Genomic DNA, 22,101 nt, shown 5'->3' with positions numbered 1-22,101 from the left:
GATAGATGCCTATTCGAAGTAGATTGAAAAGGCCTTTAGCAGCTGATGACTACATTTACGTTACAAAAGTGCAGCAGACTGGTTTAGAAATCTGAATGTGTGTATGTAGAATAAACTAATCAGTGTATTCAGAAACTAACTTTTCGGTAATGAACTCAAAGATTTATTCGTATATCATCAAAGATTACATGTGAAATTTATTGTGTTTACGAAATGCACAACAATTTCTGAACCAACAATAAAATTTGAAGGATAAAAAAAAAACAAAACTAAATAAGCAAGCACAAAAACGATTAACAGAAATTAAAAATGACAGCCTAATAAGGAGTATAGATAATATTTCTAAATAGGGAAAATCGAAATTTAGAAAATGTCACAGTCGAAAAAAAATCGTGGTGAATTGGAAGCAAGTAGATTAAGAATTTCTGTTACTTTTCGGGATTGGATGCTATGATATGGATTACAAGGACTTTTAAGGAGGTGCGCATGGCAATTTGCTGGGCACATGCATGTTAAGTTTGTATAATTGTGTATAATGTTGAATGCGTTCTCCGTTTTGCAATCTTCAATGACCTTCCAGAAAAAAGCAAAGTACCACTAAGACTAATAAAATAAATATTATTTCACTTTAACATACAACAAGGAAAACTAGCAACAATTAATTACATTCACAACGAGAGATCTTTTAAATGTTTCCATTAACTCAAAGTTGTTCTCATTAATCAAGCAAATTTTTAGTTCAGTGAGTTTAGGATTAAAAATTTGAAGAAAACCATTTAACGAATAAAACATGTATAGCAAAAGTGTATGTAAGTCAAATGCACTTGCAGTTTTGCCAACTTTGCTCTTTGAGGAAGAAGTGGATTAGACAGTTCATAACTGCTGCTGCAAAATAGAGCAAATGTGATAAAACAGGTTTAAAATAAAAAATAATCAGTAGAACTGAGTGTGGATCTTAATATTAAAATATATAAGCGGTTAACTACTGCAACGCCCTCAATTATGAAAATAGAAACACTCTAAATTGACTCTAAATGAAAAAACTGGAAACTAGACTTCAACTGCTATGAGATTCGCTTAAAAATTGAGGGTAAGAAAAATCGAAAAAGGAAAAGCTATTTTGCATCGAGATGCGCCTGGGTATAATATCAGTAGAAAAAGAGTGCTTTTTCATTTCTTAAGGAAAATCCTAAAAATAATGCTATTAAAAACTGTTAGCAGCAAAAGTGGAAATGATGTCACTGAATATACATATTTTACAAAAGATTAAACTTACCAGCAGTTTAAAACAACGTCATTATACGTTACTATCTTTTGGCTCACCAAATTCGCATCGGCTAATAAAATATTGCAGCAAGCCAAAGCCATCAATTTCGAAAGCCTCTGAAACAAAACAAGCACAAGATAAGCAGTGCATTTATGCATTCTACTCATGTATTCCTGTGAAATGTGAACTGCTAGACATGTTCAAATCGGTTTTTAGACAGTTATAATATCAGTGTCCTAAAACTTTGAAGTAAACTAAACTTAATATCATAAAAAAGTGTAACATCTTTTAAGTTCATTAACACACAGCTGCTACTCGACCAATGTAACTGTATAATACTATTTACAATAAATTGAAACAAACGTGAATTATTCGCAAGTAAACGGATTTCACACATTTCCAAGCAGCATTATACAGTCATGCTGATAAGTGGAATTTTTGTTGTTAGTTGGAAAAGTATCTGATAATCTACATGAAATTCATAATAAATGTAGTGAACTTTGACAAATTTACCTCTCACGGATACAACATGTGCCCTCGTCTCATCTTTTTTTGTATAGACTACCTTAACTGCACCACCTTGACACTGAACGATACCAATAAATTCCACTTTTGGTTCGTAATCTAAAACATTAACATATTATTACTATTGCGCAGATCGCTAGTAATATTCTTCCTAATTAATCGTAAAAACTAAACTAATTTCTAACAGAATGCAATGTAAATATATTGCAATATGAAAATGACTCCAAAACTGAAGAAAAATGAAATGACAAATCACTAGATGAATTAACTGAAATGAGTAAAATGACTGGTGATTCTAATTTTTCAGTTGCTTGCGACAGAAATTAAAAATAAAAAAAAACTACAGTTTTAACAGGAACTGGCATTCTATTTAATAAAATTGTGTCTAGAATTAAGCAAAAAAATAAACTTATTGAACATTGATCTTTTTCACATACCTTCTTCCAATACATCATCCTGAAAACAACACTGAATATATTAAATATTACAGAACATAGTTAAGATGGTCACGTTTTTATCAAAGCTCTTATAGGTAATAAGCTATCATCATATAAATATCTTAAAGAATAGACCCATCAGAGAAATATAAATGATAATTAACATAATACGATTTAGTACTAATAAGAACAAAAGACACAATGGAAAATTAAACAAAGTCCTCTAGACAATAGATCTTTTCACATCATGGTTACCTTTGTAGGAGTCTCTCCCTTCCCTTTTTGTTTCTTGTGGTTCATCAAAATCATGACTTTTTCATTCAAATGACTTTCACACTGCTTTTCAGCCGCTGCCATTGACACGTTCTTTTTTTCCATAGCACCCTTTTCTTTCAAATGATTATTCTCTTTTTTCTTACCTAGTAAAACATCTAAAAAGGGTAATTTTGGATTTAAAAAGATCAGTGAAGAAAAATAAAAAGCTTTCCAATTGAAAAAAAAAAAAATGTTATTTTTTAATATCTGAATTTCCTTAATTGAAATCATAAACATAACAGATAAAATATGAGAAAGCCAAGAACCACTTATTAATGAATTACACACTCGCAAATAAACAGACCGCTTTTTCTTACTCTTCCACTGCCCTCTGAAACGTCGGAATCTGCGTCTTCGACATCATCATAAAGCCAAGCATTTTTGGCCTTTTTTGGAGATAAATTCTAAAATTTGAGGATCATTGGTATTTTCCAGTTTTTAACTTTTCATAATTAAAAATAAATTGGAGCGAAAAAATTCTTCTAGCACATATGAAATCTTGCGATGTTGTATTTCAGCTTCAGCTTTAGTTGCAAACAGACTTAAACAAAACAGGAATTTATTGAGATATTATCCCACTTGATAAAGTGACAATTTAAATATATATGTTCGGAAAATACAGACCTTGGTTAGTGGTTTCTCTTGTTTATCCTTTGACAGGGATACAATTTTAGTTCTTTCCAATTTAGTATGTCCTGTTCGATATCTACTGAAATTATGCATGAAATGAGAAGTTTCTTGTAATCAGTTGTAGAAATTTATGGATAAAATTACAGCCAGAATGCAAATTTATCTGAGGTAACGAATAAAATTTTGCTTATTTTTTTTTCTTTCGTTCCCTAAAAAAGAAAAAAGAAATTCTGCTCTTTAAAAAACAAAATTTTTTGCCTCGCAAAAGTGGATCGATTATTAAAATTACCTTTCTCGCTTCTTAAAAACTTCTTCATAATCCTCATCACTGTCACTGTTATTCCTGTTCCTAATATTATCACCATACTCCATTTTCACCTTTCTCCTACTCCGAACACTCAGTGTCTTACTGGTTTCTGAGTATTCCGAGCTAGAACTTTGTCTTAATTTCTTATTTCCCTGTAATAAATACCACTTGAAACTAGTAGCACATCACATACTTCAACAAGTTATTCTATCTTAATGAACAATTGATTAGGTAGGAAGAATGCAAGTGGATGCAGAATCTTAATATCCAAGTTTTCTTAAATTTAACAAGGAATTCAAAAGCGATAGCGGTGATAAAATATACTTCTCTGTTTTACTATCAAACAGTTTACTTTATTTTGTAGTTTCATTTGTCTTCCACATCGCTTTCTTAGCTTTTTCTGAGTCGAGACTGAATTTTGAGCCTTCTTCACCTCCTCTTGATGAGTCGCAATGTATTCATCAAGGATTATTCGTGCTGTTTCCAAGTTCCACTCAGGTTCCCAAGAGTCCTCATCTGATCCATAACCCTTCCATCGTATCTTAAAAAAAAGCTAGTTGAAAAAAAGACAATGAAGATGAAACCGATGCTATCGTCGAAATCATATTATTTATTGTGAATTGAAATTTCAAAACCGATTTAACCGAATTCAAGAAAAGCAAAGTTTAACCGATACCTGGTATTTCACTTCTCCATCTATTGCAGCAACATTCAGGATGCGATCCACTTCAAATTCATCATCATCCAGTTCATCCTCATCGCTGTCTTTCGCCATGTCTTCATTTTTTCTTCTGTTCCTATCCGTTTCATTTATTCCTACATCTCCCTCAGCGGCAATATCCTTAAATATTAATCTATATGTATACTCCAGCTAATGTGGCACATACATTTAAAGTAGGATTCTTAACAAATCTAAAAAACAAAGAAAAATGTACCTTTGTGGAATCGATATTCATGATTAATTCGCTGATCCGATCCAAAACAAATTGAGTTGATTTATCTTGGAAAGTTGCAAAAATATATGGAAAAGCACTGAAGAGGAAGGAGTAAACTGTTTATAATTAGGATATAATCTTTAAAGTATAAATTCTTTGGTATAATATTAGGCGTTACGTACTGAAAAGACATCAAGTGATAGCAGACGATGAATGTGTCATGAATATGATGAAAATACTAATGATTTATTAGTGACTGTGGCCAAATGGTATATGGAAATATTAAGAAAGGAAGATGTTGGAAAGTTTCTTAGCAAAAGTGCGCTACTGAGCAAGGTTTCTTTTGCAAACGATGAATGATTTGCTCAGGTTTGAGGAAACAACTCGAATATTCGAAACAACAATTAGAGCTCGAAAACGGCGTTAATTACAACAGCGCTATTAAGTAAAAGACGAATTGTCTCCAGATCTCCCACACTGTATTTGTTAAAGAAATGGCGCAATTTGAGCGCTTTTGCCGTAAGTATAATAAAGTGACTGTCAGTGTTGGATGTAATAAATAGGACAATCCTATTATCCATAGAACCCTTATATCCAAACGTGAAACACTCACCTACCCAAAACGAAATGATGATGCGTCACCCTCCCCACTGCAGAAAATCGTGAACAAAAAGAAAAGAGTGTAGTAACGTGAGAGAGGCAAGAGGAGACGGCGATAGTGGGATTGGCGGTTGCAGCAGTTTGTGTTGACCTTTTCCGTGTTATTAGTATGATCTGTCTGTCATATGAAACATTAGTGAGTTAGTTGTACAAGAAGCAAGGAATTAGGATAAACTTAAGTTATTCCATTGGTTGACATTTATAAATTTCCAGAATGGCGGCGAGAGATTCAAGAACTAATTCTATAATGTGACACTTGTAGAATTAGTGGTATGAGAACAATAATATCTGATTGATAGAAGTGTCCTTTTCAAGTTTCTATGAATAAAAAGGAATGTGAAAGCAAGTAAACATAAACAACATACAACGACCTGCTTGCAAAACTTTCATATCACTGGTAATCGTAAAATACTAATCTATGAGAGTTTCATTGAAGGAAATAAAATTAATAGTTAGTTAGTCATTTCATTTCCACTTTTATCTATAAGGAAGTGAATTTTATTATCAAGTGCAAGTAGTCATTCATATTGTTCCACTATAACAGAGATAATTTTAGTATTTAAATAATAATTACATCAGATGAGACTCATATTACCTGCCATTTCTGCATATTTGAATTCATCCAATTATTAATGGACCGAACAAAATTCAATTAAAAAAATTGGCTTAACTTTTTGAAACAATGATAAGCAACGGATTTTGGCGCAAAATATGTGGAAGTACTATATTGTATCGTCGAGATTTAATGGAACCTTTCTTGAAGAATCACAAGCGAAAGGAATTGGTACGCTACTTTTTGTTTTTATTTTTATAACTTGTAAAGGCCAAAAGAATGTAATGACAAACAATTCGATAAAGGAATCAACTAGTCATTCTACATCTTCGTTTCACAACCACACTTTATGACATTCATCGCTGACACAGAATATTAAATCAAAATGAAATTATACAAATTGACACTTCGTTCGTTTTATAGGAAAAGAAGAATGAGTCATTGACAATATTAAAAATATAACTGAATAATAAGTAAGCACGTTGTTTTCAGTTTTATTTGTTGACCATTGTAAAGCGGTCTATTCATCATTGATGTATTAAGAAAGAACCAACATGCCAAGATCATCATTACGACAGAAATCATGCAAAGGAAATAAAAACGCCAACAATTTTCCTACTAAAATAACGGTGTGCTTACTTCACAACTCATTTGAACTTTCTTCATTTGACTACTTATTAACTTTATCTTTATTATCCACTATTAACCTTACTGCTCTATCTAAAGTAAACATGATGGCTTAATTTGGATTAACAAATTGAATAAGTATTTAGGTGATATAATCGATTTCAGGTTACAGTGATTTTAAAGAAGCCTTTTGGCTTAAGAATCAACAAAGGTGATCTAAGGGTAGGTTCCTCAATCATTAAAAAAAATCGCTTGTGAAACACTGAATGTTAATTGGTTATATATCATTCTGTTCTTCAATCTCGGCAGTGGATTAAAGCGGGAAATACTGAAATTTTGGTGTGCTCGTGGTACTGAAAGCATTTGCTGTCTAAAAGTTGTACAACTGAACTTAGTGCCTAAGAATTTGAAGTATGCAATAAACGAGCGGGTGACTAAGTGAAAATGAAAAGAAAAGTAACTCTCAAAATTGGACAATGCTTTATTCATGAATTATCGGGCGTATATCACTACATTTTGAGGTCTTTTCATTAAGCTTTATAGCTGGCTCTCCTTTGAGTACATTTGAGAGTAAGATAATCATCGTCGTTCTGAAGATAAATGCTTACTACTTTTATCTTCCGGGAATTCATTTGTCCAAACACATATTTCGTCCAAACATCGTCCAAACATCATTTGTCCAAACACATCTTTTGCAATTACGTCATGTTGAAATGCAGGTAACACTGGTGGAGCCACGTGGCTCATCAGTTGGACAAGTGAGCGTGGGTGATAAAATCATTGCGATAAATCACGAAAAATTACAAACAGTTAAGGATCTGAATAAACAACTTTCCAAACCAGGGAAAGTATGTACACTATTAGAATTCATAAAATGATATTATAGATTTCATTTACTTATTAAATGTATATTTTTACTGCAAATGGAGCTAATTATTTCGTTTTTTTTGATATTTAAATTTTTTTTTCTGATATTAATTTAAATGACTTTATTGTTCAGTGTAGCCTACCTATCTTTGGTTTATTGATACTTCTTTCGGAAAAGAGAAAGGTATCGTGATGACTCTTATTCTCTTAAATTAGAATGCTTACTATCTTATTAGAATGCAAGAGTTACGCTGGAACGGTGCGGTTTTTCATGTTGCAAACATGTGATAACTACCGTCGAAACGTTAACTGTTGATAAGGGAAGCTCATTAAAAGTATTGCGAGCTGTTGAAGTATATATGGTAGGCTATTCATAATATTTATAAGGTTTCTAGTTCACATAAAAATTTAATAAAAACTGCTGATATCCTGATATTTCTTGTTTCCGGTGAAAAATCTCAGGAAAAAATCACGACATCCTGGAGCGTGCTTTGTTCATTTGAACAGCATTTGACAGTAAAAAGTTCCAGGTGCAAATTCGAATAGAATCATTTCCGGATATGGATCTAACTCAGGAACTTGGCCTATCTGTGAAATACAATAATAAAGAGCAACTGCAAGTGGCAAGCGTCATACCCGGAAGCTTAGCATCTGTACATCTTCGACCTGGCGATATTATTAAGTAATTTTCCATCTACTTAAAGTTAAGACTACAACCTCGTAAAAAAGGTGAAAATTAAATTATGTAAATTATATAAGCGAAAAAAACTTTGTCATTTGCTTACTGCTAATTAATAATGAAATAAAACAAAGCGACAAATCAGTTACGTAAGTGAGATTTAGCAAGATAATTTCTCATAAGATAACATCTCATAACTATTCCACTTAGGTATTACTTTATAAAAGATCCATTTTTGGAGATTATATAAGTCCATACTGATTTGTTTTACCAAATGAAACCAACGCAAATTAAAATCGATAGTAATAAATAATGCCTTGACGATTAATTATTGTTAAACTGAGTGGAAGTGAACATAATTAAACAAGAAGATTGATTAAGAGAATAAGAATTAAGAGAATCAAGAATTAATTTGACAAAAATTGTAGAGAAGTGAATGGCGAATACATTACAAGTAAAACGATGTTAGCCTTTTGGATAAGGCATGGTTTTGATACCAAGAGACAGGTATAATTGCAGAGTTAAACAACAGCTTCGGGAAGATTTTGTAAAAATCCATTTTGTTTGAATGAAATCAAAGCAACTGTCCTTTCTATAAATAAAAGAGAGTTTCACCGGCGTCGTTTTGCAGAAGGTTCTGAAATTTTGACAAAAACCAGATCAAATTTTTAAAAGCGCAAACAGTCACCTAGTTGTTTTCTTGAAATTAGTCAGAAACATCTTTAAATACCTTTTCGTTAAGTGAAGACTCCTATTTATATTCGCATTTTTGTAGCAAAAAAAAGGAAATTTTTTAGATACAGATATTGGTTCAAGCAGGAGTTGAAGATGATACGCATATTGAAATGCCTGAGGATGTGCAACAAATAGCGCAAAAGCAGGTTTGTAAGCTTTGCGAGATTAAAAAAATAATATTAGAGTTTTGCTAGTAATGAAAGTGTTAGATATTATGAACCACCATTAAGGCACTTAGTTACGAATAAGGACAAACCAGCGACAGCCTCGAATGGAGAAATTGTCTTTACTGCCAAGATTAACAATAAACCAACATTTTTCTATCAAATTTGCTTCTTCATTCTTTCAACATTCACTTAGCACTGTATTTGCAGCTAACGATTCTCAGAAGTAAAAAATTACCAAAATCTATGATCAGCTTAATGAAACAAACCAATTCTTCAACCGGAAAACATATTAGAATCTCCATGGAAGAACCGAAGGAAATGGGAATATGCAGTGATTACGATGAAACAACGCTCAGACATGTTCACAAAAACAAATGAAAATTGATGTGTAGAAAAACTATCCATACATTCCATACAATAAATCAAGGTACACCTAAAGAAGCAACCGCTCCCTTGTAATGGAACTCCATTCGTCCAATTCAGTAGTCACATTTCCCTAACAAGAGATAATTAATGGTACATTTTTGCTGGCAAAATCTTTTTTGAATTTGCAGAACTTTTTGTAGCGAAAGATAACGATTTTCTGATTAAATCCGATTAGCACATTATGAAAAAAAAAAAAAAAAAAAAAAAAGAAATGAAAAAACCACGGATATTTTATTCAAAAAACAAACATTAGAATAGTTAACAATTTTTAAATAGGATTATGAATCCATTTTGATAACGGACCATGCTCTCGTACGAGTTTGCATGTTGCACCATCTGGTACCAAACGTCCTTCTCCACGCATTGTCTCATATTCCTCTTTGTCCCACTTTGTGAAGCCCCACTTCCTTGATACCACAACAAGCTGACGCCCAGGAAACTTGAATTTCGCTCTTCGAAAAGCTTCTACCGCATGCTCTTCGTGCTGAACATTAGCAACTATCAATTCCTCAGGATTTTTACACTATGGGAAAGCCACGGAACTAATTTGCACACAGGACAAAGACTTCGCCAAATCACAGAAAACATTTCTGAGCAAAGTTAGTATTTAAAAATAAGCCGCTGAATTTCACTGCTGAACTAGAACATCATAGAACCGTTCCTCATTTACATTAAATAACTCTTAACACGCTGTTCGGACGTCTATTATAAAGTCGAGCAATGTATTATTTTAAATAACTTCTTAGCAAACAAAACAAACCTGTTCCTTTACTCGTACCGATATTAATATGTCACCAATATCAACTCGTGCTACTAAGCCCTGAGGTTTACCAAAAGCTCCTCGCATTCCAGTTTGCAAGCGGTCAGCACCTGCACATGATAACATTTTATTGATGCGTACAACATGGTATGGATGTTTACGCACACGCATATGAAAACCATCCTTGCCACAGTTCTTTACCATATATTTATTGGCACAAATACGAGCTGCCTGAAAATGCAAGACTTACAAATTTGAATCAAGCTCTTTGAAATATCACGTCAGACTTTTTCTACGGTCTTATCAACAAACTTGCAACCAATTTGTGCTTTATCATGCAAATGACAAAAGAGCAAGAAAATATGACTGGCAAGACTAAAATAAGGGAAAAGCGTTTCTTGGGATTACGGGAATCCGATTTTGACAGTTTCTCAATCTTCCATCAGATGTCCAAATCTCAAGCTACATGATGTACCTCAAGCGCTTCCGATGAAAGATGTTCTCGTTCATTGGACATTAAATGCACACATAATGGGAATTCATCCACTGTAGCTTTCTTTTTGCCCAAATCAAAGATACGAATTTTCGGATCTGGAACACCACGACAGAATCGAGACTTGGGATATGGCTTATTCTTGATATAACGGTAGCATCTTGCTGGTCGTCGTCCCATTCCCTAAAAACTTCAAATTTAACTGACAACTCGATGAGATGGAGGTGTGTGCACACATAGTACCTAGCAACTTTCCACCTTTCCTCAATGAACAGTTGAAAACCGGTTGAAAACAGTGGTACCACCACGTCCGTAAACACCTGAAGACACATCTGGTTGAACACTTCCCTTCTCCCAACACCAATGTGACCCCCCTAAAACTACCGACGAGTCCCGAATGATACGACACTTTTGAATCTCAATCCGCCAAGTAGGACCAGAACAGTCTGTTGCAGCTTTCCTTTTCTGTCTCGAGAGTAGTAAGTGGGGAAGTGCACTTTATTATCTCCGGGAAGGACAACCTTTATTGATAATGGGGTGAAGGGTTAGACAGGAATTGTTGACATGGACTGTAGATATTGGGTTATGGATGACTGAGTGTTAAGCAAGCTCATGTTGTAGGTCAACCAGCTAATTTCATTACAAGGAACCATGATTGGTGATAGAGATCTCAATTGTAATGCTAGTGGGAAAGATAGGAATAATTTAAGTTGTTAGACTTATCTCTCTGCGATGTTCATTAGTCATTTGTTCTTTATGTTCATTCTTTTCTTTTAGAAGAAAGATTCAGATAATGTTCTGGTAACCTAAATGATGACAGCTGATAAAAGGCATTAATGAAGATTGGCTTATGTTCTAAACAGATGGCAATTGTTATTGATGAAACGTAATATGAAACTATAAAAATGTTTTAAAATAAGACTAGAGGTGTTGAGACATTCAAAGAGTTTGAATTCCAATTTTACTGATAGTAAAGAAAGGTTAATTTTCGTCTGTTCAGTTCCGCAGATCTAGAGGTTTGAATTGAAAGTTGGAATTGAGCATAAAAATTTGAAACATCTACAAATTCTCACTTTTGAAGTGAAGCGCTTAATTAGTTTACAATTTTTTGCAGACAGAGTTATAAAATTCATAAGCATATTTCGCTCCACACGGACATCATTAGCTTTCATTCCGTTTGGTATTTAAGAACAGTGATGGATAGCTATATATATATATATATATATATAACAAATGCAGAGCACAGCTAAGATGGACTAAAAGTTTAAAAGCAAAACTTTGAAAGAATCCTTAGTAACGAGAAACTAACGACTCTTGCAAGATGATTAAATAGTCAAATGAAGAAGTTTGGGTGGAACATCTATCATTAGGACCATATATCAATCCCAATATTGCACGTTCTTTTGCTAGTTTTGTTTAAATTATGATGGACAGAAGTTCTAATATTATATGAGAGTGAGAAAGTTCCGAATTTACTGGTTTATTGACACTAGCCAATATATCATGGCTTCATATAATGACTTGACGTATTCAGTTGTAAGTATAAAACACTTAAGGATAGGGAGAAGGAAGTATGTTTGAAAGAACACTATATTGTTGAAGCACTGCAGTAGTAAAAGTCCTTTCATGTGATAAAAGTATTCATGTCATTTTTGCTTCCTATAACACTGAGAAATCATTCATCATGTTTTGTTTTAGTCAGTGACAATACATGATTCTGAAGAATTAAATTTGTCGAACTCATTTCCTTTTAAAAAAACGTGTCTTTTGTGTATGGTGTGCCATATGGCTGACCAAATATTCAGATGTTAATTATGAAACTGGAATCTTGTTTATCCCCTTTATATTAACATATTCAAAGAAATTATATCTTTCTCATGTTATGCTTATGAATTGAAATTCTCAATCCTAACTTTATCCAAAAGTTCTTCTCACAGGTCGGCTGAAGCTATTTTCGATTATGAATTCGCTGTTTGTTATCCCACAACATTTCACAAAATAAAGGATGAAAGAATAACTAACCAAGCATCACAAGACCTATGATGGCAGTAACTAATTGATACTATCAGTAACGACTGTTATGAGCATAAAAAAGATAACTGAATTAACTTTAAAAACAAACAAAATGCCACAAAAATATTCTACAATAATAATAAACAACCAGACAAAGATTACGATATGAATTTTTACAAGGGCCACGCTGATGTCTAGCTTCTTCTAGCAACATGTTAGACAATGTATTAAAGCATGTCTAATAAATGTGCTGTCTAGTAAAATCTTCGCGAATATAGAAGTGAGAAGAAACATAAAAAATAGTGCAGTGCGATCGATTTTAATTCTTTCCTAGGAAATATTCTTTGACCACGCGATATATATTAGATAATGTGAGTTTGAGTATTAAACCAAGAGAACAGCTACTGCGAGAAAGGAAATAAACACGAAAAGTGACAAGCTAAAGCATAGATCTGCAGTTGCATTTTGAAGTTCTATAAAAGGACCTGCTCAAACAATATAGACGGAGCAACTTACAATCATAGAAAATAATTCTTGGAATAGTGAAGAATGTGACTGATGTAAAAGCGATTCTCCATCACATCTGTGTTGATATCATCAACCAAGTAAAAAACTTTAATATGACCTCCTTAGCATAAAAATTTCTCCCATAAGTACAGTTTCGCTTGAAAAGATACATATCGAATTCATGTCCAGTTGCATCGTTCCAAAAAATATTTCAAAGATGTAAAATTTGCATTTCAATAAATAAATACCCTACCGTTCAAATGGAAAATTTTATCTCAAATGATTAGCGCTATTTCTATTCAATCACAGAAATAATGAGACTTGCTCAAAAAGCAATTTTGAATTAAAAACATGAAGTAGCGATCATAAATGAATTCTTTAATTTCAAGGTCAGCGCGGAAATTTACATTACACATTCCGCAAAGGATTCTAATAATTGGAAAGAGTAAAGACATGAAAGATCCAATTTTCCAAATTTCATATAAAAATTATTATAAATATTCTTTTCCAATAAATAAAATATTTGTGCCGCTGCGACGAATATATATAATGATCGCTATCAATCTTAAGCTACATTTCTGTAATTCTCAAAAGCCAAACCTTGCAAGGTTTGGCTTTTGAGAATTAACATCGTTTATGCCATCGATCTCTTCACTAATAAATTGGACGAAATTAGCCCTCTCTAGTTTTAGTAGCACAGTATCCTACCTAACTTTTATTGATAGTACTCTCTATTGCAATCAGGACTTGAAATGTAACAATTTTGTCCTAGTTATGTACTGTAATAAAATATTTTCATTACTTCCAAGATTTCAGAAATAAAATAGGACTCATCCAGATATCAAAGATGACAAATCCTCTCAACTTGCGAGTAAAACGATTCATGATATAAAATAACAAAAACATTAACACTATGTTGCTCTAGGTGTAGCAGAAGTAGCGTTATTAGCAAAAGTAGTGATCGTAGCAAGAACAGGAGCAGAATAAGGAGAGGGAGGCGATTCGGCGACATTCTCTTCATTGATTGTTGTGGTTAAAGACGAATCAGCTATAATGTCGCGCATTATTTGTAAATGTTGTTGAACGTTACGCAGTGCAGATGAGAAAGCTGGTACTACTTGGTCTTCGCTTTCGTTGTTCATCTTCAAAAAGCAAATGAAATTATTACCACTATCATTAAAATCTTTTCATGCCATAATGTGAAATCAGAACTTTGCTAGACCAACTCTAAACAATTTTAAAAATATCATTCAATTATATGATTCCAACAAACTTGATCGAGAAAAATCAAGTAGTAATATAAATGTAGATATAAATGATAATGATTTAATTTGAGTTAATTTACAACAGACTTTCAGATAATTTGAAAAAAAAAAACTGGTTGAGAAATTAAAAATCACCTTCATGATTCGTCGTGCAAATTCAAAAGCTGGATTACTGATTACGCCAAGAAGTGCAACACGAGAAGATGGTATTTCCAGCCAACCTTAAGCAAATTCAGCAATTGTATGCATATATGAATTTCACAATGAGCAGCAGAAACAAAATTTTAAGGCACCATCGCCGGAATTGCAAATCGTACGCTGACAGGCTTAACAATTTAAGTACCTGGTAATATAGAACGAAATGACACAACATTACTTTCGTCCAAACATTGTTCATCTAAAGGTATATAGAGGAGTTGTTCAGCGGTGGGACGTTCTGACGGTTCTTTTCGCAACATGCCAAAAATTAAAGCACGTGCTGCAAAAATTAATTTCCAGGACGTTTCGAGTAAACCATATATATTCAGCGGTATAAATGTGCCGAAAAAAAAAAAATTAAAAACACTTACTACAGAAATATTTTGTTAAGAGACTATTAGGTTACGAAAAACATCCCCTATATGAAGGAATAATGTATACCTGTCTGTGATATCGGGATCTGTGAAGGGATACTAAATTTTGCCTTCAGAATTCGGTAAAACAATCTTTGAGGTGTTGCATCATTGAAAGGATAACTGAAACATTTTCTAATGAAAGACTGGAAATCATGTTAGCTTTCTTGATGGAATATATAAACCTTATCATACTCCTATTTCCTTGGTATTAGGATAGAGATCAAAGTAGGACTTTATGCTGTCTGAATTATTTCGGACAAACCTTCCAAATAATAAAACATAGAATAAGACTCCTAGTGCCCAAATATCAGCCGGGCGACCAGCATATTCAGGAGAATCCTTCAATATTTCAGGAGCAACATATGCCGGACAACTATGCTTATCACGTAACCGATCATCTTTGATGTCCTCACAAACAAAAACGTCAAATATATCTCGCAATCTCAGTTGTGTCCTGAAATTATGCTACTTAAGCCCAATAGGACACTCAACACGGAAGATTTATTAAAGGGAGAAAAAGAAATTTTTGAACCCAAGACAGATAAAAAACTTGCATCTGCTTGTCTGTGAAGACGAATTTCCGCAATTTGACGTCACGTACAACAATCCCGCAGGCATGACAAAAAGCAATTCCTCTAACAATTTTCGAAAACAGCGAAAATGCTTCATTTTCCGAAAGTTTAACTTTGCCTGCCTGGACTTTACTGTGCAGGGTGCCATACTGCCAATTGGAAAACATGAAACGCTGACCATTATCATCCGTACACACTTCCGTTCCAGAGGACAATACAAATTCTCTGAGAAAAAAGACAATAAATGATGCATAAATGTTGTAAAACTCAATATTCCTTAAAAACCAAAGAAATACGGAAATGGAGAAACTAAAATGTTCCTGCCCCAATCTGACATCGTCTCTTCTTCCGTTCTAGACAAATTTTATTCCTTTGTATCTATTTTGAGTATATAAAAACCTCATCTCTTCCAGATCCTCATATTTCCAATAATTCTTGGCCTCATTCAAACGACTTGCGATTGTCAACAGCTTCATATATTGTTCATTATCGATTAGCTGAAACACACTTATAGCAGAGTTGTGGGAATTTGGATTTCTAGACATACTTTCTAGTATCACAGAGAAGTGTCCAAACTACGAACTTTTTTAGCTTTTTTTTAAATTAAAATATTTTTTTTTTCCCTTTAACTATTAAAATAACTATAAAAACACATTTCGATAAGCAATTGGTGGTGACCTGACAAGTTTTTACAACTTTTTTCTCGATATGATATGCTACAAATTCTTTTCCAGCACCAACTAGCTGATAACCACAAACCACAGTGTTATTTACTTCTGGCCATGTCCGATTTCTCTGGAAGAAGTGAAAAATTCAAACAGTAGTTATAAGAATGATACTCTGCCCATTGCTGACACAATGGAGGTCAATCACCAACCTTTTCTGAGTCTTTAGCATAACAAACTGGACTTTTTGACTGACTGTCACTCAGTTCCGATAAGGCAAAGTCAGCGTGTTTTCCCGCAACATCTCGTGAACGTTTCTTTGCATCATTTCCATTATCCTCTGAAAGATTTTCAATCTTAATATCATACTTTGCTTCACGATTTCATCAGCAAATTATGAATCGTAAACTAAAATTATTACAATACTTCCTATTAAACAAGCAATTCAAAAAAAAAAAAATCAAGCCATTAATTCCGCCCAGATCCCATTGTTTTCTTTCTGGTCTTTTTATCACTCACAAAAATGCGTGCTACAATGACTGTCAAAAATGCTGTCGCATTTGAAACAGGTTTCTCAACATATTTCAAACAAAGTTTTTATCTCTAACTTAAAAGCTTGGAATTTAGGTCAAAATTTAGGTCAATTTTGGTCACACTAATAAGAAAACTCAAGATTACTGATGACAGTGCTTTTATTTCGCAAGCACTATTCATGATTTCGTAATTCTGAGTGACATAGAACCATCCAAATTTTGAAAGCATTAATTATACAAAAAGTTATGGACAAATCACATGAACAGCACCGACGCTCTTTTTTGCCCAATCTAAACAGCTCGTGAATGGAAAAAAATAACACAAAATGGTATAGCAAAAACTCCTGCCTCATCTTAAAATGACTTGATGTAATATTCAAACTGATATCAAACACTATGCCATAACTGTTTGTTGAGTTTCTAACTTACTTCATTTGTGATAATAAAAAAAATCATTCAGTTTGAACAAAAACGTAAAGTGAAATGGCAACAGAAAATATAAAGTTGGTGATTTCAACTGCTGCATTAAAATATCGGCAAATTCTGGAAACATTTCAACAAAGCCAATAAACTAATGGAATGGCTTATTGACTTATTAGTTAAAGAAAACATTATTAGTTTAATGTCATAAAGATACATTAATGTGAAAATTAAAACCTTGTAAGCAATCATTTGCTACTAAACTATTCGTTGCATCACTTCCTTGTGGACTGCTTGGATGTAGCATAATTCGTGGAAGCTGTCGTGCTGCTGTACGCTTTCTACTCAAAACATCATTACTTCGTGCAGTTGCCATGTCACCACTGGGTTTAGATTGTTTGTGAGAAGCTGAAGTCGACGACGAAGTGCACTCATCGACAGAATACATTGCTAACAATAAGAGGTCGCTGAAAACTTACCCTTATCATGACGTAGAGACTTCAAGAAATCTTGTCATTAACAGAGATAGTGTAGCTGTCGTGCTGCTGTACTCTCTCTTTCTACTCAAAATAAGCAATACGAACAATAATAATGCTTCGTTCAACAGTATTCCAAATATTAGTTTGTCATAATAGAAACAATACAGTATATCCATATCAAAATCACTAATGTATTGTTTTTAATATTTATTTATTCAGTTTCTTGGAATGGAAAAAAATCTTACCTGGAAGAGTGTCGTACCCGTATGCTTTCTGAAAGGCCAGCGAATAAGAATCACAAGGTAAGATATCTGAATACTTCGACTCCTCTCATATCTAATAAAGCAAGAACACACTGCAGATAAATAATACTCAAATAAACGTGTAAATGCGGTTAAATGCGGTGACGTAACTGCAATGATCACATTAATTAAATGAGAATGAAGAAGCAGAAATCGGCACGAAATTTGCTGATCACCCATCCCATCCTATCCAAGCAGAACTACAATACGCAAACAATATAAAAAATTACGAAAATGAATTTTACGACTAGTTATATTGCTAGCATTGGTAATACAAAATGGATCATTATTTTATCATGGTATTATGGGACTGGTAAAAGGACAATGAATGTAACAACCATGCATCACTTAAGCATACTCTCGTCATAATGCAGCACGGTACTTTAATAATTGGTATTCATTCTGCTACTACTCCACTCCCACAGATTTATAAATTTGGGGCGTTAGAAAAATGCTAAGAAAAGAAGAATTTTATCTACCATATTGAAATTATACGAAGTGAACTTTAATGCTTGGGAGAGAGAGTGAGAGAACATGAAGAAGATGCTGATGTTAATATACAAAAAATGCGGAGAGAGATGAGGATAAATGAGGTAAACAACTAACTGAAATAAGGGGAAATGAAGGACTCGATAAATATATCGCTGTTCCAGCTAAGAAGAGACTCGAAGAGGGTAGCGAGATTGAATTACTTGTGACGTCATTTAAGGGGCTGTGTGGAGCTTTAGAGTAACCACTCGATGTGGAAGTTCAAAGGGCCAAAGGGTCACATGAGATGCACTACACAAGTCCCCAAAGAGTACCGTCAGCCCTCCCTACACTTATTTCGTCACTGGTATTTCATCATAGTCCCATGAACTCACTCCCTGTCTGCATGCATGTCCTTGTGGATAGGTGAATGGTTCACAAGGAATGCGTCAGTCGAGGATGAATGCTTGCGAAGTTTTGAAGGGCGAGGCTAAGCACCAAAGATGAAATAAAACCGTCCAATGACGACTGGTAGTCACCTTCATACTAATACAGTGAATCAGATCTCTGTACTACATCAAATTATTAAGTGTCGAATTATTCAAAGTTCTCTTTTTCCTAGCAAATTCATCATTTTAAATTCCCGTTCTAGTAAGTGAAGGATGGAAGAATAGTGAGCAGCACTGATGAAAATGTGGTGAGAGAGGGACGGACTTATTCAGTTGTCTCTTTAGGAATGCTATATCTCTGTTAACTGTGCATAGCCTTAGCTGTGCAGTATGCTCTCAACAATTACTTGCCGCGGAAGACAAAAGTGACGAGTGATGACATTTCGGGAAGTTATTTCTGTGTGACGGAGTACCATTCTTTCCACATCTTTTGCTTTAATATGTGGATGGATCATATCTGGAACATTTCTCGATATTTTCAGCGATTTTTTGATGGGTAGAGAAATTGCTTAGAGCCATTCCATGTTTTAGTAAGCGCAGAAAACAAAGTATCGGTATTTAAGTTTACAATTTCTTTTTTTTTTTTAGACTTACTTGTAACGTTCACTGCGAAAGAAGGTTCTACATGCTAAGGCACTATAACATCACTGCAATCAGGATAATCGTGCTTTTTCAGTTCAGAGAGAAAAAACACGACAATCTGCTCAATGAACTGATTGAATAAATATCTTACCTCTATATTATCCCGCGAGATGGCTGATACTGTACAAGATGGAGGTAGAAGAAAACCGGTCATTTTATTCCTTCATTTCAAATCCACAATTTACACTTAAGTATAAATGAGACAAAATATAATGTTAGGTATTATTGTCGTCGAATTGTTCATTGCTAGATGGATGAGGGCCAAAATAAGTGGCCAAGACCATGGAATCATCCAGGACTGTCAGAAGTGTGCACTTGATTCTATTATGAAGAATAATAGTGGCCAGTACCCACCAACTTTTTAATTAAAATATTTGTGAAGAAAATTTAGGATAGTAACGTAAGTGGAAAGGAAATGTAATGGTGTACTGAAATATAAGCGGGTATTTATATATACGGTTGTGCGAGTTAGGAACGGATGATTATTTATAATTATGGATAGTTGATATTGATTTGCGATAACAAAAATGATAGTTTTGAATGACTATTTAGTGTCACATTTGAGGTGCATATAAAGTAAGAAGTTTAATGTATTAGAATGAAAATTTTCGAGTCGTAAACATCTTGCTTATATTTAGGAAACAACAGTTTTGAACGAGCCGTTTGATATAAGAATTCAAAAAGCTACATGGAAGGTGTGACGCTCAAATTTCATTTCATCTTTATAATTCGATTTCCATTTTCTTTTAGAGATAACTGAAAATTCTATGCACAAGTATGTTCGTCCATTGCGAGAATAATGAAGATTACTCAAGACAAAAAAGGCAGTGAATAAACTTTATTAAAATTGTTGCTTATTTTTAAATAATGTTCGGCAGCTAACTTGGCATTCATCGTTGATATCATTCTATCTGTCGATAATATCGAAATTAATGATTTTATAATATTAATAATAATAATATTAATTAACATGTTCTAAAATCCATCGACGACCTCGAAAAATCTAAGATATGAGGAAAGTCCTGTAGATCCAATGTATTGCTTGCGGACAGGTTGTGTCCTTGGTAAAATGGGAAGGGAAAAGAAAGTTAAATTCAGAAACATCATCTGATGTCTACGGAAAAGTTAGTCATCACAATTAAACCATTAATAAACTTCAAAAGCACTTTTGTTGTGTGTCAAGTTTTTAAATGACTAAAGATTTTCTGAATGTTATAGAGAGCTTCTGTAAAACTTCGGAGAAATGTTTATACAGTAACTATCTTTGGCTGTCAGAAATAAAAAAAATTCTGAACTTTAGTCGACAACAATTTAACGGATGATCGGAAGTCTGCTACTTTGTAAATTATGACTAGAGAAGGGGTCAGTGCACATCGGTATTTTGCATCGGAGTTGAGCCGAAAGATAGACAATGAATTTATTTCAAGTAGAGGCTGTGCCTCTTGCGAGACACTGTAGCACATACCATGAAAGTTCAATCCACTTCTTTCGATTTATTTATTAAATCAATCACTATTATCTATTTTTGACAGGTATGCGTCCATTATGCAACTTCAAGTAGCTTTAGCTAAATGTTGTTCACTTACGTACAGGAGATATGATCAAGTAAATTTTTTAATTGTCTAGGACGTGATTTTCTGGAAATCCAGAATTCAACCCGTGAAATTCGAGTCTGAGAATATAAGCTAGTTTTCAGTGCTACCAAAATACTATGTTGAAAATTTTCGAAATTAATTTTTCAATCTCTTTAACAAATTTCTCCGACAGAACACTCGAAAAAATACCTTCTCTCTAAAATTTCGATAACAAGCTTTGCTTACTTCAAATTGAACTGCTTAGAAAGCACGCTACTCAATTTTCGTCAAAGAAGTGAATCATCATTCGGCTGCATCAAAATCTATACTGTAATATTGGATATTAGCAAGAACGGAAAAAAATGGTTTCGTGTTTAAAATTAGTAAAACTGCAATGTATCTTAAGTTACACTCATCCGTAACCTGTCTTACGTATCACTGCCAATAACATTATCAAGATTAATAAAACTGTTAACATCGTTGTTACAGGTTGAACTACTTATTCATAATAATGTCGACCAAAACAGTGTTTATGATTGTAAGCTCGAAGTGATCGAGACGTAGTAACTATAGCAGCGAAAGAAGTGCGTATTTCACTGTAATCACCAAAAAGCTTCATACAATTCGGTTCGATTTTTCCCTTAATCTTTTTTGGGTTTAGAAATATGAACATTTTCCCATAAACTATACTTCCCGCTATGGAGGGATAGGATTTACATTCAGAACCGAAGGGATTTTCAAAAAAGAAGCAGCAAATATGCTAACATTCTTATTGTGAGGTTCATTTTACCTGTCAAAACTCTATTTGAATTTATTAAAAGAATAATCCCGTAAAGGATTTTCTATTTATTATGAGATCATATTTCAACGCTCACAGTCGCAAAACACGAAAATGATGGCAATATAATGCTCACTGCTCATTTGTGCTAGTTCGAAAAGAATCAAAAAGATAAATTTCTCACTTTTTAGAAAAAAAAAAGCTTGATGGATAATGCAAAAACTGAAAAAAAGAACAATTTCAGATTCAAATGCTATGGTCAGTGTCTTCTAAACAACTTCAAGAAATGAAAACAATTTTAAGATTTACCGCTTCTGAAGCACAAAATATCAGTATCTACATGATTATCGAATTTCCCATTGGGAGGGAGAAAAGGTTACAAAAAGAGACTAAATAGAAAAGCTTTATCTTAAATGTTGAATTTTCATGTGGACTTT

General features: G+C 33.5%; 4 protein-coding genes across 7 annotated transcripts, besides 2 other annotated features; 1 reads left to right on the top strand and 3 right to left on the bottom strand.

Moving 5' to 3' along the window:
- Positions 1-1,297: 1,297 nt before the first annotated feature.
- Bm5688 (Uncharacterized protein) lies at positions 1,298-4,437 on the bottom strand (the record flags this gene model as incomplete). The annotated part of the gene is made up of 10 exons (XM_001898264.1): positions 1,298-1,383; positions 1,781-1,891; positions 2,230-2,248; positions 2,485-2,660; positions 2,849-2,948; positions 3,169-3,253; positions 3,464-3,633; positions 3,834-4,022; positions 4,158-4,322; positions 4,417-4,437. The coding sequence occupies 10 exons, from the start codon at positions 4,435-4,437 to the stop codon at positions 1,298-1,300; spliced, it is 1,122 nt and encodes a 373-aa protein (XP_001898299.1).
- A 1,746-nt stretch (positions 4,438-6,183) lies between these two features.
- Bma-mpz-5.1 lies at positions 6,184-9,082 on the top strand (the record flags this gene model as incomplete). 3 transcript variants are annotated; one of them, XM_001898263.2, is made up of 8 exons in its annotated part: positions 6,184-6,258; positions 6,422-6,478; positions 6,976-7,104; positions 7,360-7,485; positions 7,654-7,805; positions 8,231-8,309; positions 8,600-8,683; positions 8,912-9,082. In XM_001898263.2, 8 exons carry the CDS (start codon positions 6,184-6,186, stop codon positions 9,080-9,082), a joined length of 873 nt encoding a protein of 290 aa, XP_001898298.1. The 3 variants fall into 3 exon arrangements, with proteins under 3 accessions (XP_001898298.1, XP_042931368.1, XP_042931369.1); XM_043075434.1 differs by lacking the exon at positions 6,976-7,104; XM_043075435.1 differs by lacking the exons at positions 6,976-7,104; positions 7,360-7,485.
- Positions 9,083-9,398: 316 nt separating this feature from the next.
- On the bottom strand, positions 9,399-10,563 carry Bma-rpl-10.2 (Uncharacterized protein; the record flags this gene model as incomplete). 2 transcript variants are annotated; one of them, XM_001898262.2, is made up of 3 exons in its annotated part: positions 9,399-9,614; positions 9,891-10,121; positions 10,366-10,563. In XM_001898262.2, 3 exons carry the CDS (start codon positions 10,561-10,563, stop codon positions 9,399-9,401), a joined length of 645 nt encoding a protein of 214 aa, XP_001898297.1. The 2 variants fall into 2 exon arrangements, with proteins under 2 accessions (XP_001898297.1, XP_042931367.1); XM_043075433.1 differs by lacking the exon at positions 10,366-10,563 and having other exon boundaries at positions 9,891-10,094.
- A 3,251-nt stretch (positions 10,564-13,814) lies between these two features.
- Bma-nipi-3 (Uncharacterized protein) lies at positions 13,815-17,420 on the bottom strand (the record flags this gene model as incomplete). Its single annotated transcript, XM_043075432.1, has 10 exons — positions 13,815-14,045; positions 14,304-14,389; positions 14,512-14,646; positions 14,808-14,902; positions 15,045-15,236; positions 15,322-15,579; positions 15,754-15,851; positions 16,033-16,149; positions 16,232-16,359; positions 17,210-17,420. The coding sequence occupies 10 exons, from the start codon at positions 17,418-17,420 to the stop codon at positions 13,815-13,817; spliced, it is 1,551 nt and encodes a 516-aa protein (XP_042931366.1).
- Positions 17,421-19,441: 2,021 nt separating this feature from the next.
- Positions 19,442-19,447: a sequence feature (Short protein (BM_BM13500, VIO89198.1) was converted to a misc_feature.).
- A 503-nt stretch (positions 19,448-19,950) lies between these two features.
- Positions 19,951-20,013: a sequence feature (Short protein (BM_BM13500, VIO89198.1) was converted to a misc_feature.).
- The last annotated feature ends 2,088 nt before the right edge of the window (positions 20,014-22,101 follow it).

The sequence above is a fragment of the Brugia malayi genome, assembly GCF_000002995.4.
Source record: "Brugia malayi strain FR3 genome assembly, contig: Bm_v4_ChrX_scaffold_001, whole genome shotgun sequence".
NCBI classification, from domain to species: domain Eukaryota; kingdom Metazoa; phylum Nematoda; class Chromadorea; order Rhabditida; family Onchocercidae; genus Brugia; species Brugia malayi.
This window is presented reverse-complemented; position numbering and strand designations above follow the sequence as displayed.